Consider the following 16,020-nt stretch of genomic DNA (forward strand, 5'->3'; position numbering starts at 1 on the left):
GTGTTGGACGATACTTTTCTTGTCAATCATCTTGAAAAAAACGTATACTTAAACTGGAAATCAACCAATCCTCCACCTTTAACACAATGGAAAGGTCAAATGTTGAAAGTGTGTGGGTGATAGAGAGAAACAAAATGATGCAGTTTGAGGTGGGGGGGGTGTCTGATGTCATTGATGTTTGTGTGCACCTGTATGCTGTTGTTTTTTATTTTTATGTTTTGTGTTGAAAAAATAAATAAAAGAGAGTGACTTGGAAAACAAATAATCTAGGAGCGGCAGGTATCCTAGCAGTTAAGAGCGTTGGGCCAGCAATCGAAAATTTACTAGGCATCGATGTCCCCGTGAGAAAGGCACTTAACCCTAATTGTTCCAGTGTATAATACACACTTGTACGTGAAATGGGACAAATGTAAGCACCTAATTATTAGTATCTGTCTTACATTTCTAAATCTCTATGCAATCATTGGGGAGTCATAGGCCATCACTCTGCTAATCTGCAGTGCCACCTTCTGGAAAGAACCATGAATGTTTCTATTTCCACGTTGGTTGTTGAAATGACAGCTCACAAGATGTTGGTCTCTCTTTCCAGAAAGTACAACACCATCACAGCCTCAGAACAGCGACAACAGTACAAGCAGGATTTCTGTGCAGAGTACGATGAGTATAGGGCCCTGCACGACCAGATCGGTACCATCACTGAGATGTTTGTTCAGCTGGGTTCCAAGATAAACACTCTGTCCCCCGGTACACAGGAATACAAGGTATGAGCAAGGAACTGACATCACTTCCACTCACACAATACAAAACACTTCTGGTTAAACAGTTGAAGACCTGGTTTGATGTACTTTCAAGGACTTACTAAATGTCTTCTATTTTTCCACCCTTACAGCTCATGGAGGAGCAAATACTGCAGAAATACAGAAAGTATAAGAAAGTAAGTAACACATGAGCAGGAAATATAATTTAATTATTGAATAGCCGGTCTTGTCTACTGTAGCCTGTATGAATATCACAAATAACTTGAACTTATACCAGTGATATTAATCTTATTAGGATCAGATCATCTTTTCCCATATACTCTTCACCCCTCTGCCTTGACCATGTCACTGTAATGCCAGCTCTCTGACACCCCTCTGCCTTGACCATGTCGCCGTAATGCCAGCTCTCTGACACCCCTCTGCCTTAACCATGTCACTGTAATGCCAGCTCTCTGACACCCCTCTGCCTTGACCATGTCACTGTAATGCCAGCTCTCTGACACCCCTCTGCCTTGACCATGTCACCGTAATGCCAGCTCTCTGACACCCCTCTGCCTTGACCATGTCACTGTAATGCCAGCTCTCTGACACCCCTCTGCCTTGACCATGTCACCGTAATGCCTGCTCTCTGACACCCCTCTGCCTTGACCATGTCACCGTAATGCCAGCTCTCTGACACCCCTCTGCCTTGACCATGTCACTGTAATGCCAGCTCTCTGACACCCCTCTGCCTTGACCATGTCACCGTAATGCCAGCTCTCTGACACCCCTCTGCCTTGACCATGTCACCGTAATGCCAGCTCTCTGACACCCCTCTGCCTTGACCATGTCACTGTAATGCCAGCTCTCTGACACCCTTCTGCCTTGACCATGTCACCGTAATGCCAGCTCTCTGACACCCCTCTGCCTTGACCATGTCACTGTAATGCCAGCTCTCTGACACCCCTCTGCCTTGACCATGTCACTGTAATGCCAGCTCTCTGACACCCCTCTGCCTTGACCATGTCACCGTAATGCCAGCTCTCTGACACCCCTCTGCCTTGACCATGTCACCGTAATGCCAGCTCTCTGACACCCCTCTGCCTTGACCATGTCACTGTAATGCCAGCTCTCTGACACCCCTCTGCCTTGACCATGTCACTGTAATGCCAGCTCTCTGACACCCCTCTGCCTTGACCATGTCACTGTAATGCCAGCTCTCTGACACCCCTCTGCCTTGACCATGTCACCGTAATGCCAGCTCTCTGACACCCCTCTGCCTTGACCATGTCACTGTAATGCCAGCTCTCTGACACCCCTCTGCCTTGACCATGTCACCGTAATGCCAGCTCTCTGACACCCCTCTGCCTTAACCATGTCACCGTAATGCCAGCTCTCTGACACCCCTCTGCCTTGACCATGTCACTGTAATGCCAGCTCTCTGACACCCCTCTGCCTTGACCATGTCACTGTAATGCCAGCTCTCTGACACCCCTCTGCCTTGACCATGTCACCGTAATGCCAGCTCTCTGACACTCCTCTGCCTTAACCATGTCACTGTAATGCCAGCTCTCTGACACCCCTCTGCCTTGACCATGTCACTGTAATGCTAGCTCCCTGACACCCCTCTGCCTTGACCATGTCACCGTAATGCCAGCTCTCTGACACCCCTCTGCCTTGACCATGTCACCGTAATGCCAGCTCTCTGACACCCCTCTGCCTTGACCATGTCATCGTAATGCCAGCTCTCTGACACCCCTCTGCCTTGTCCATGTCACCGTAATGCCAGCTCTCTGACACCCCTCTGCCTTGACCATGTCACCGTAATGCCAGCTCTCTGACACCCCTCTGCCTTGACCATGTCACCGTAATGCCAGCTCTCTGACACCCCTCTGCCTTAACCATGTCACCGTAATGCCAGCTCTCTGACACCCCTCTGCCTTGACCATGTCACCGTAATGCCAGCTCTCTGACACCCCTCTGCCTTGACCATGTCACCGTAATGCCAGCTCTCTGACACCTCTCTGCCTTGTCCATGTCACCGTAATGCCAGCTCTCTGACACCCCTCTGCCTTGACCATGTCACCGTAATGCCAGCTCTCTGACACCCCTCTGCCTTGACCATGTCACCGTAATGCCAGCTCTCTGACACCCCTCTGCCTTAACCATGTCACCGTAATGCCAGCTCTCTGACACCCCTCTGCCTTTACCATGTCACCGTAATGCCAGCTCTCTGACACCCCTCTGCCTTGACCATGTCACCGTAATGCCAGCTCTCTGACACCCCTCTGCGTTGACCATGTCACCGTAATGCCAGCTCTCTGACACCCCTCTGCCTTGACCATGTCACCGTAATGCCAGCTCTCTGACACCCCTCTGCCTTGACCATGTCACCGTAATGCCAGCTCTCTGACACCCCCTCTGCCTTGACCATGTCACCGTAATGCCAGCTCTCTGACACCCCTCTGCCTTGACCATGTCACCGTAATACCAGCTCTCTGACACCCCTCTGCCTTGACCATGTCACTGTAATGCCAGCTCTCTGACACCCCTCTGCCTTGACCATGTTACCGTAATGCCAGCTCTCTGACACCCCTCTGCCTTGACCATGTCACCGTAATGCCAGCTCTCTGACACCCCTCTGCCTTGACCATGTTACCGTAATGCCAGCTCTCTGACACCCCTCTGCCTTGACCATGTTACCGTAATACCAGCTCTCTGACACCCCTCTGCCTTGACCATGTTACCGTAATACCAGCTCTCTGACACCCCTCTGCCTTGACTTTACAGAAGTTCCCTGGTTACCGGGAAGAGAAGAAGCGATGCGAGTATCTGCATCAGAAACTTTCTCACATCAAAGGTCTGATCCTGGACTATGACCGTACCCAGGCCCCTTCATAGTGACTGGCCTGCACCCTGCTGCCACAGGGTGTTACTGTATCAATGGACCAAAAGACTCCCCGTGGACCAAAAGACTGCCCAGCCAAGCCTGGGTCCTGGAGTGACCTGGAATCGCATATGAATCACACATTTACTTCACTCCTCCCAGTGTTGATGGGAGAGAGGAGCGATGTTCTCTTATATGAAGTGGGCCAAGACCAGCAACTTGTGAGCAATTGAAACCCTTTAATGTTTTTGTTGTTGAGGGCGAGGGTTGTAATGACTGGAATTTGTTGTGGTGTATAAATCATAAGATGACACAATTTAAGCCAAATTCCTTTTTCTACCCATAATGCAAAATGTACATGAACTCTCCTGCCCAAATGCTTTTATCGTTTGGTCTATTATCATGACTACACACAAAGGCATATTGGTTTGATGGTACAATCATAAGGACAGATAAGAACAAATGCTCTTCATACCCAGTCTTCTATCAATGCTATATTTAAGTACCCAGTACAATTTGTTATTTGCTATTTCACTGAATGTATAGATGTAAAATAATTATATAAAGTCTTCATTCCTATAGAGAGGGTTGTAATCACTGGATTAAGATTAGGGAAAACTGGAAGATATTTTATGTTCTGTGGAAATATCTTAGACGTGACTTCTAGGCCATATCCCTGCCATTGTTGATGTCCCAGGCAGAATGTAGACTATCTAAAAAAGGAGGTAGACTATGTATGCTGAACAGGAGCTATAAAGAGGAAGAATATTGTAACTGTAAAAAGGTAGGCGTGGCCTAAACATCAGCATTTCAGGTATTGATCCATAGTTTTAAAAAAACAATGCAAAATTACAAAGAAAAATACTGTACATGATTTGACAATTAGCTAAGTAATTAACAAAAAAACTTGTTTGGTAAATGCTCCAATTGGTCACAATCTAAAGTACACTTGAACTTGTTGTTCATTTCAATCAGTATTAGTAATGCTCTTCCATTGTGGAATACATTATTTGCATAGACCTTTTTTCTACTTTTCACATGATAAACCGAAAACATCTACAACTATTGATAGTGTTAATCACTAGGACCTTTTGAAACGTATATCTCATTCTATAACCATACTGTTTGTTACGTTACAGAAACATTTCACAAATGTTTTAAAGCGCTGTAGAGAAATACTGCCTCATAGGCCATATCCCTGCCATTGGTGATGTCCCAGGCAAAATACAAAATGTAGACCATCTAAAAAAGAAGGTAGACTATGCATGCTGAGCCGCTGAACAGCAGATATTAAGAGGAATATTGTAAAAAGGTAGGAGTGGCCTAAACATAATATTCTGTGGAAATATCTTAGACATCTATGAACATGAACTTAACTGTTTGAGATGATAATTGATCTTTGTTAAAGTTAATGATGCAGTGCATGTCATTAATCGGACATGCCAGTCAAACATCCTATACATCTGCCTCTAACCCAAACATTACATTCAGTCTGTGGTTCCTGTTGGCAGTAATTATGGCTTTCTGCTTCATCAAATATGGGCAAGGGGAATTGCCCCCTGAAATGTGTAGGATAGAGGAAAGTGCCATCATAGTCATACAGTATACTCCCATATTTCTGTTTTAAAACACTATATCGTTACTGAAAGAACACTATTCTGAATAAGAAGAGCAATCAAGCACAATTAATAGAACATTTGTCAAGATTGTTGTGGCATTCTATTACCTATTTATCCTTTTAGAGTAAATGGTTTTCATTGTTTGAGCCAGTATGCTCTGACCTTTGATGGTAATAAAGTTCATACAATATTAACAAATCTTTTATTACCTCGATCAATAGTCCATTACATTTGTGAGACTGGGTGGAGTACCAGAGCATTTAACAGTACTTCCTGAAGCCCTTTTTATCAGCTTCTGCTTGTGAATGCATCCTCAGTCCAGCAAGAAACATAGGGTTGCGTCCATGCAGTGATTAAATGCAATGCCTTAAAGCTGCTTGTGTCTGCTGATTCCAACCGGATTCAGGGCCTCCTAAATAAGATTGTCCATCCTGTTGTTCAAAGATGAGATCTCACAGATCAATTTTCTGATGTGTGTGAACTTCTTCACTCTTGCTGTCGACACTGCTTTGTAGGACAATACTGTGCTAACCGGTGGCATTTCATTGTGTTGCTGTAGCAGTTCACTAGATTTCACCTCCACAAACAATATAGATTGCCAAGATAGGACAGTTTTATTTTCCGTTCTAAACGGTGAATGTTCCATTCCAACATATGGATGTGTTGGAGTGAATGCCTTTCAACAAACTGGACCACATTAACTTAGCCTCTCTGGATGTATCATCACCTGGGATTTCATACAGTTCATTATCTGTGGCTTGTAGAGAGCTATATTACTTACATGCATACATGATTGCAGTACCAGTCAAAAGTTTGGACACACCTACTCATTCCAGGGTTTGTCTTTATTTTTACTATAGTCTACATTGTAGAATAGTGAATACATCAAAACTATGAAATAACACATGGAATCATGTAATAACCAAAAAAAGTGTTAAACAAATCTAAATATATTTGAGATCCTTCAAAGTAACCACCCTTTGCCTTGATGACAGATTTTCAGTCTTGGCATTCTCTGAACCAACTGCATGAAGTAGTCACCTGGAATGCATTTCAGTTAAGAGGTGTGCCTTGTTAAAATATAATTTGTGGAATTTCTTTCCTTCTTAATGTGTTTGAGCCAATCAGTTGTGTTGTTACAAGGTAGGGGTGGTATACAGAAGATAGCCCTATTTGGTAAAAGACCAAGTCAATATTATGGCAAGAACAGCTCAAAAAAGCAAAGAGAAATGACAATCCAACATTACTTTAAGACATGAAGGTCAGTCAATTCGGAAAATGTCTTCAAGTGCAGTCGCAAAAACCAGCAAGCACTATGATGAGACTGGCTCTCATGAGACAGGCAAGGAAGACCCAGAGTTACTTCTGCTGCAGAGGATACGTTCATTAATTACCAGCCTCAGACACTGCAGCCCAAATAAATGCTTCACAGAGTTCAAGTAACAAATACATCTCAACATCAACTGTTCAGAGGAGACTGTGTGAATCAGGCCTTCATGATCGATTGCTGCAAAGAGATCGCTATTAAAGGACACCAAGGAAGTGTTGGGGTGCTTTGCTGGTGACACTGTCAGTGATTTATTTAGAATTCAAGGCACGCTTAACCAGAATGGCTACCACTACTACATAATTCTGCATTGAATCTGGTTTGCGCTTAGTGGGACTATCATTTGTTTTTCAACAGGACAATGACCCAACACACCTCCAGACTGTGTAAGGGCTATTTGGCCAAGGAGAGTGATGGAGTGCTGCATCACATGTCCTGGCCTCCACAATCATCCAACCTCAACCCTATTGAGATGGTTTGGGATGAGTTGGACCGCAGAGTGAAGGAAAAGCAGCCAACAAGTGCTCAGCATAAGTGGGAAATGCTTCCAAGACTTTTTGAAAAGCATTCCAGGTGAAGCTGGTCGAGAGAATGCCAAGAGTGTGCAAAGCTGTCATCAAGGCGAAGGGTGGCTACTTTGAAGAATCTAAAATATATTTTGATTTGTTTAACACTTTTTTGGTTACTACATGATTCCATATGTGTTATTTCATAGTTTTGATGTCTTCACTATTATTCTACAATGTAGAAAATAGTAAAAATAAAAATCCTTGAATGAGCAGCTGTCTAAACTTTTAACTGGTACTGTGTGTGTTTTATATATATATATATTTCAGATACAGTGACTACTCTTAAAAGCAGTATTGAAGTCGATGTGACTGTCAGTGTACACAATCTTGCTACTTAATTGCTGTCTTAAGATGGGTGTAAATGGGAAGATAAAGTTCATTTTTGCCTTAACATACCCATCACACATTTCCATGTCTCTGATATGAATTTTCTATACTTTTTATCTGCATATACACGTTTCAGGATCATGTATTTTAGTTCACTTATTTTTAGGTTTAAGGAAATTCTGAATTTAAGTTCATGGATGTTTTCAATATTACGTTATGTCAGAGCATTTTTTTTGTGTTAGAATACAATGTATTTGTATTCCTTCTCTACCATGTGAGTCTTTAGTCTTACTAACATCGATGAGTCACAGCTCGCTGTGTAGTCACGTGGGTCACATCAGCCAGGTTAATGAGTCAACATTACAGAGTGATTGAAATTTGAAAGGCAATGTTCCAGCGTTAGTGCAGACTGTAGTTATGGTAATCGCTGCATATGTCGTCTCTATCAGAAATGACCTTTACATTTCTGTAATGCAGCCTATAATGCTTCAGCGTTAGATTGAATAGAGCCCCTCATCCTTTTGTGTTTGTCATAGGTTAATTTCTGTTCATTTCCCTCATCCATATGAGTGGTCTGTGGATCTTTTTGATAATCATGAATAGAGTAGAAAAAAATATTGTGATTGTGTTAAGGGCCTTTTCTCATCCAGTACAATTCTGCACCACTGTCACAAACCACCTGGTTCAAGAGCTATGTATAAGTGTCTATGTGAAAGGTCTGTCAGAAGTGCTTGACTCGACCAGATTCATCACTGACATGTAAATGTCAGAGTTCTTCTGTCACAGTTTGGTTTAGTTTTTAATGTTGAATTCTAAATGTCCTAAATGAAATGTATGCTACTGTGGTATTCTGGAAAGCACATGATCAGATATGAGACCAGCATATATACCACTGTCTCTGTGTCCAGTATTGGACTGAGCAATAGAGGCTGGTCATCTGAATAAGTGCAAATTGTGATATATGCAGGAGTTAGCTAGGTGCCTTCTAATAGGAAACTCTGAGTCACATTGGTGTTTACATAATGTTCTTATCTTTCATAATTGATATTATTGCATAACATGCAGTTGAAATCAAATGTATGCACTCAAATTATTGGTCCCCAAATTGTATTTTTCATGTGTAGGCCTACAGCTTCGTGGCTAAAGGTCCTTTAAAAACTGTTATGACACCCACAATGTGCTCTTGAAATTTCATCTGAATACTGCTTACAAATCAAACAACTCTAAAATTATTTTAAGGTAATTGTCTTGCTTTTGCTGGTGCGTTTACTTTGTTGATATTGGTCAATTAAACGTCTCAAAAGAAATGTGAAATGAAATCTCGTCCAGTATGTCACTGCAGTCTACCTATGAGAACATTTGTGTAACTATTTATTGCTTTTAATGTTTTCTTTTTTTGGTTCCTCCTTTGCACACTTTTCTCAGTCTAGAAGGCAGACGAGAAGCCTCTCCTTGGAAAAAGGGAAATGGAATATATATTTTTGCAATTTTCAGTGGGAGGGGATGCTTTATCACCTCCTGTTCCTACAACATGTATTGTCTCTAAAAACAAAGAATAAAGCTTTTCATCAAGAATTGAGTTAAAATTCTTATTTCCTTAAGGTGGCGACATTGCAGCAGGTTTATTGGAATTCCTTGCATCACAAACTGATATTATCGGCAGCCTACATCTTAAATATTGACTGTACATCACACAACTCTCTACTTTAGTCAAAATGTCAATTATAAACTCAAAAAGAAACATTTTTTTAGGACCCGGTCTTTCAAAGATAATTTGTAAAAATCCAAATAACTTCACAGATCTTCACTGTAAAGGGTTGAAACACTGTTTCCAATGATTGTTCAATGAACCATAAACAATTAATGAACATGCACCTGCGGAATGGTCGTTAAGACACTAACAGCTTACAGACGGTTGGCAATTAAGGTCACCGTTATGAAAACTCAGGACACTAAAGAGGCCTTTCTACTGACTCTGAAAATCACCAAAAGAAAGATGCCCAGGGTCCCTGCTCATATGCGTGAATGTGCCTTAGGCATGCTGCAAGGAGGCATGAGGACTGCAGATGTGGCCAGGGCAATAAATTGCAATGTCTGTACTGTGAGACGCCTAAGACTGCGCTACAGGGAGACAGGATGGACAGCTGATCGTCCTTGCAGTGGCAGACCACGTGTAACAACACCTGCACAGGATCGGAACATCACACCTGCAGGACAGATACAGGATGGCAATAACAACTGCCCGAGTTACACCAGGAACGCACAATCCCTCCATGCTCAGATTGTCCGCAATAGGCTGAGAGAGGCTGGACTGAGGGCTTGTAGGTCTGTTGTAAAGCAGGTCCTCACCAGACATCACCGGTAACAACGTCGCCTATGGGCACAAACCCACCGTTGCTGGACCAGACAGGACTGGCAAAAAAGTGCTCTTCACTGACGAGTCGCGTTTTAGTCTCACCAGGGGTGATGGTCGGATTCGCGCTTATCGTCGAAGGAATGAGCGTTACACCGAGGCCTGTACTCTGGAGCGGGATCGATTTTGAAGGTCACAGCATTATCGGACTGAGCTTGTCATTGCACGCAATCTCAACGCTGTGCGTTTATAGGGAAGACATTCTCCTCCCTCGTGGTACCCTTCCTGCAGGCTCATCCTGACATGACCTTCCAGCATGACAATGCCACCAGCCATACTGCTCATTCTGTGCGTGATTTCTTGCAAGACAGGAATGTCAGTGTTCTGCCAAGGCCAGCAAAGAGCCCGGATCTCAATCCCATTGAGCACCTCTGGACCTGTGGGATCAGAGGGTGAGGGCCAGGGCCACTTCCCCCTGAAATGTCTGGGAACTTGCAGGTGCCTTGGTGGAAGAGTGGGGTAACATCTCACAGCAAGAACTGGCAAATCTGGTGCAATCCATGAGGAGATGCACTGCAGTACTTAATGCAGCTGGTGGCCACAGCTGTTACTGTTACTGTTACTTTTGATTTTGGCTCCTCCCTTTGTTCAGGAACACATTATTCAATTTCTGTTGGTCACATGTCTGTGGAACTTGTTCAGTTTGTCTCAGTTTCTGAATCTTATGTTCATACAAATATTTACACATGTTAAGTTTGCTGAAATTAAACGCAGTTGACAGTGCGAGGACGTTTCTTTTTTTGCCGAGTAGTTTGGGGAAAATTGCACAACTTTAGATAAAATCAATTAAGCAAACGACAAATATTCTCCATGTTTGGATAAGATGCACTTATTTTCCAAATCATCAAAGTAACCTTGGTTATTACCTTTGAAAATTAGGTAAATATTAGCAATGTGTGGAAAGGGAACCTTGAGCAATAATGCATTACTTTGAACTTTTGCAATCTGATAAAAAAAATTGCATTTCAACACCAAATTATCATCTACTTTGTGTTACAATATTTTTCTGTCCCATGGGCCCCATTTATCAAACATGCTTGGTTTTTAACTTATGTTATTTTAACTTTGTCCAACTCAGGACTTCCAATAACTTTACATATGCATTGTGAATTATAGCATAAACGTCAACAGAATCTATTTTATTATTGAACAGGTTTGGTCAAATTCAATCCATTTTGTTACATTGCATTATGCATAGAAATATATTAAGTATTAATAAGGCTCTTCCATTATGGAATACATTATTTGCATAGACTTTTTGTACTTTTCTCATGATAAACAGAACATTACAACTATTGATTAGTGTTACTCATTAGAACCTTTTGAAACTTTGATTTCATTCTATAACCATAGTGTTTGTTACAAACATTTCACAGCGCTGGAGAAATACTGATTTCTAGGCCATATCCCTGCCATAGTTGATATCCCAGGCAGAATACAAAATGCAGACCATCTAAAAAGTGAGGTAGACTATGTATGCTGAACAGCATCTATTAAGAGGAAGATTATTGTAACTAAAAAGGCAGGAGTGGCCTAAACATCAGTGTTTCATGTATTGGTACATAGTTAAACAACGATAAAGAAAAATACTGTACATGATTTGACAATTACACAAGACATTAACAAAACTTGTTTAGTAAATGCTCCAATTGGTCACAATCTAAAGTACACTTGAATTTGTGTTCATTTCAATCAGTTATATTCTACATCATAAGGGCCTTATTTCCAAAGTGAATGCTTCCTTTTATCAATTGCACAGGCTGTGCAAATTCACCTGATACAAAGTGGCCTTGGAATCAAAGACATACAGGAGACAGTGTGGTAATGCTGAATCACGCAACTCATGATCCGTCAAGTTATTTAGGTAATAAAGCATTATGGCCCCCACCTACAGTGCTCTACTTTCAATTAAAAATTGCTGGGTGGTTCGAGCCCTGAAAGCTGATTGGCTGACAACCATGGTATATCAGACCATATACCATGGGTATGAAAAAACATTTATTTTTACTGCTCTAAATACATTAACCAGTATATAAAAGCAATAAGGCACCTTGGGGATGTATGATACATGGACAATATACCACGGCTAAGGGCTGTGTTGAGGCACTCCATGTTGCGTTGTGCATAAGAACTGCCCTTAGCCGTGGTATATTGGCCATATATCACAAACCTCCTCGTGCTCAAATAAACACTAGAAAAACAAAGTTGACTAAGATCCCTGTCCAGCCTCGTTTGTCTTTGTGGTTCCTAAATACTGCAAAGTTCTCTTCATAATATATTCATTTTGAAAATGTCTAAAAAGGTACATATGGATCCACCTATGAGCTGTTGCTGGTCCTAACAGTAATCATAAACATTGGCTACTCATAAGTGTTTGCCCTTTAAGCTCCTAATTGCTATCTGAAGGGGTTGCTGTAATCAGTGAACTTCTGCTAGCATGCAACTTCCCCTGAAGTGATTCAAAGTAGGATAGTACCCCTGAAAAATGACTATAAACCTTAGTACTGGCATCTGCCCATTGTACTGTGTATGGCTTCTCTTCATTTCATAATTCTTGCTCCTTTCATTTTCCTTCAACTCTAGGTTACGGTTGGATTTTCAAACTGGGGTGCAAGACTGACACTATCCCTAAGAGAGATGAAATCAGCCCACAAAAGCCCACCACTCCTGGGTTTGACCGGTACACACCCAGCCTGTCCAGTGGAATGAAAATATCACAAATGTTTTTCAGTGTGTCAAGGGTAACCGAGGGATGGCTTTTAAGACTCTGGAAAAGCAGGAACAGAAAAGCATCCAGTTGAGGAAAAATAACAGTAGCCACATCAGGGTTGTCATTGAGGTGCTGATCCATTTTCTCCTGAAACTGCCTCTCTCTGGTTCTCTGAACCATAGTCTGGGTGATTACGTAAACATCTCTGGTCAGACTCATAACCAGGGACATGAAGTAGCAACAAGAGGCATTCAAGCTCCAGCGCTCCTTGTCGATACCAGGGACAAGGCCAACATTTCTGGCCCAGAGCACATTGTCGCAGATAAAGTAAAGGGCGCGGTTGATGTTCGCCACAGTAAGGCAGAGGCGCAACACAGGGTCAGAGAGCTGCAAGGTTCGCTTGGCAGCGTCAATGGAATTCACAGTGTTCCCCAGTCTGAACACTGAAACAAAGAACATAAAAGGACAGAATTCAGCACTTGCTCATGAATGAAAACAGTTATCATCAAGTAAGCTACATTTGACTGATTGTTGAACCAAATATTTGTCAGCACAAAACTAGAGCTTCTTCCCAGGAATAGAACGACAGCTTTCCTATATGACCTATGGCTGGGGAAAATATCTGCTTATGTAACTATTAACAGTCTCTTATGCAATTGCAGAAACAGCCTAGGGGTCCTACTCTTCCGAGTGGTTGAGGGTCTGATACCCAAAATGTTCTCCACTTAGTCAATAAAGCCATCCAATAATAATTAGCCTACAGCTCGTTTCAAAAACACTTGTTCTAAAGGTTAGTTAGCTACAGTATGTCCCTGGGGAACGTAGTAGTTGGTGGTGGTGAAGGTTGTACAAACTCACATTTCCTTCCAGAACTCATGTTGGACTCCAGACTCTGCAGCTTGACAACAAGCTCTTTCCTTGCAGAATTATTGCGAAGCAAATACTTCACCAAGGCACATGCATATTGGGTTGTCCTGAAATACAAGCAATAGACATTATGACCATTAGACACATCTCAGCAACCATGTCTACTTTTATTTAACTATTCAAGTCAGTTAAGAACAAATTCTTATTTTACAATGACGGCTTAACCCGGACGACGTTGGGCCAATTGTGCGCCGCCCTCCCGATCACGGCCGATTGTGATACAGCCCGGGATCGAACCAGGGTCTGTAGTGACGCCTCTAGCACTGAGCTACTCGGGAGCAATATGTATCAAATAACGTTAGTTTGTATGATGATCTCCTTTTCAGTCTAAGCTGATCTGACTTGCTAGATTGACAGTCAGCAAGCTACATTAACAAAGAGGTGTAACTTGTTGCAGCAAATTAATGATGGATAACATTGGCATTAGTTAGCTAGCTAAGGTTGGAATTATGCTCAACCCTAACTTTTAAATTATGAGTTAGCTAAATTACTGCAGACAGCTAACGTTAGCTTTCTACTAAATAAGACGATTTAGCTAGCTAACTTACCAATGACATACCTGAAAATACGATCCCTTCCTTGACTTTGATTTGTAAACTTAACAAAAGACTCCATTGCGACCAGTGCCTTATTGTTTCAAACAGCAGATAAAATGTCAAACTTGCAGCCAAACCGAGGCTAAAGTAAAGCAACTGCATAGAGATGGATAGGTGACTCATCTTTGTATCTATGCTATTTTAGGGTATTTGACAGCATATGTAGGACAATTGAGGCAATCGCTAGAACGTTTTCTTCTTCACGATTGGCTGACCCCTCCTGGTGACCCACCCTTCTGATGACCCGGTTGGACATCACTCCAACATGGTCACAACGATGTTGGACGTCCCACCCAGTTTTCTACTACATGCAAATGGTGGACGCCTTCAATGGCGTTTCGGCCTCTATCATTCTCTATGGGCAAATGCTCTCATATCATAGCTTGTGAATTTACGTTCCAGTACGGAGGGTTTTGCCGACGGACAAGTGTGTTTGTCAAACAGCCCTTTCGAATACTTTTAACAATAATAATTTTATTATTTCCTTTCTTGGAGTAAGATTCACTGATCTTACGTGAGTAATATGTAACAAAGCAAGTAAATTAGGCATAGTAATATCATGGTTCAACAGGTTTCAGCAATAATGATAGGCATGGAAGTACTTGCACATTAATCTCACAGGAATTACATTAATTTGAATACAAAGTACAGACAACATTAGAATGAAAGAAAACATTTATTTCAAAACAAGTAAAACACAAGAAGGGACATTCAACATGTGGCTCCAAGTGAAGGGAGATGTTGGCTTTGATAGTTAGTTGTATCTACATATACATTAATAATGAACATGTGTAATCACCCTAAATTATGTTCATAATACATTATGAAAATATAGGCAATCATAACCATTTTATCCTGAACAACTACCCTCAAATGTTCCCTTTAGCCACAAAACCAAGCGACAGAAATCCTTATAGTTATAGTTGAACATAGTCCATATAGCTTCCGTCCCTCTCTTTGCCCTTACCTGGGCTCGAATCAGGGACCCCCTGCACACATAGACTACAGTCACCCTTGAAGCATAGTTACACATCGCTCCACCAAAGCCGAGCAAGGGGAACAACTACTTCAAGGTCTCAGAGCAAGTGACGTTACGATTGAAACGCTATTAGCGCGCACCCCGCTAACTAGCTAGCCATTTCACATCGGTAATAACAGCACAAGTAAACATGGTTATATAATAAACATACTATTATATTATTTATACCCTGTAACTGTATGCTTTCACATTGTGAGTGTCTTCTTACTTGAAGTATAGAAGGCTTAAGTCCTATTTCCTCATTTATCAGTTAGATGCATGGTTTACATTATTGAAAAGGTATACCACTATAATATCCTCATATAGGAAATTATGCAATCCTGACCATTTTGGGCAAGCAGCTACCCTGAAATGTTCTGAGACACTTCACATTGCTTCACATAGCATTGTGATAGTTGAACATACAGTATGTTCATTAGTTTAAGGTACAACAGAAATTATGTATCATGTTATGATTAACATAATAAAGTGCCTTCATATTGTGAGAGTCTTCTCGCTTCATGGTTTCAAGGCTTAAGTCCTCCTTCCTCATCTGGTAGGCGCCGCTTCTCCCTTTAAGGCCTGGTAGACATCTTGTCTTATCTTCAGTACCTCAGGTGGAACTGCCCTCCTGTCTCCTAGTGGCTCTCTTTTATGCCTTTCAGTGGTTTGTGATGCAGTTTTTGCATGACACAGCAGAAGATGGGAGTTTAGACTTGTGGCTTCATTTCAGGAGAGATCCTGGGTTTGGAGGTTAGATGCATCTACATATCTTACATTATTGAAAAGATATCTACAACCATAATATCCTCATATAGTAAATTATGCAATCCTAACCATTAGCCAAAGCAGCAACCCTGAAATGTTCTGAGCCACTCAGAAATTCCTTC

The 16,020-nt window shown here is 41.9% G+C and overlaps 2 protein-coding genes across 3 annotated transcripts in view; one reads left to right on the top strand and one right to left on the bottom strand.

Moving 5' to 3' along the window:
* Nucleotides 1–9,038, top strand: part of LOC139405608 (RNA polymerase II elongation factor ELL2-like) — a 54,141-nt gene extending 45,103 nt beyond the window's left edge. The window contains exons 10-13 of one of the 2 annotated variants that reach the window (XR_011633891.1): nt 590–761; nt 890–934; nt 3,528–3,845; nt 6,928–9,038. Coding sequence is in view for 1 of the 2 variants with exons in the window: in XM_071148020.1 (XP_071004121.1) it covers nt 590–761; nt 890–934; nt 3,528–3,638 (328 nt within the window). In the remaining variant the exon portion in view is untranslated. Of the gene's footprint in view, nt 1–589; nt 762–889; nt 935–3,527 lie in introns of both variants that reach the window. The other variant, XM_071148020.1, reaches the window with a different exon arrangement.
* A 1,964-nt stretch (nt 9,039–11,002) lies between these two features.
* On the bottom strand, nt 11,003–14,209 carry LOC139405698 (peroxisomal biogenesis factor 11 alpha). Its single transcript, XM_071148123.1, has 3 exons — nt 14,076–14,209; nt 13,448–13,563; nt 11,003–13,032 (listed from the first exon to the last, which is right to left on the bottom strand). Exons 1-3 carry the CDS (start codon nt 14,129–14,131, stop codon nt 12,464–12,466), a joined length of 741 nt encoding a protein of 246 aa, XP_071004224.1. The 5' UTR covers nt 14,132–14,209; the 3' UTR covers nt 11,003–12,463.
* Between the last annotated feature and the right edge of the window lie 1,811 nt (nt 14,210–16,020).

This window comes from Oncorhynchus clarkii, chromosome 1, assembly GCF_045791955.1.
Source record: "Oncorhynchus clarkii lewisi isolate Uvic-CL-2024 chromosome 1, UVic_Ocla_1.0, whole genome shotgun sequence".
NCBI lineage: Eukaryota > Metazoa > Chordata > Actinopteri > Salmoniformes > Salmonidae > Oncorhynchus > Oncorhynchus clarkii.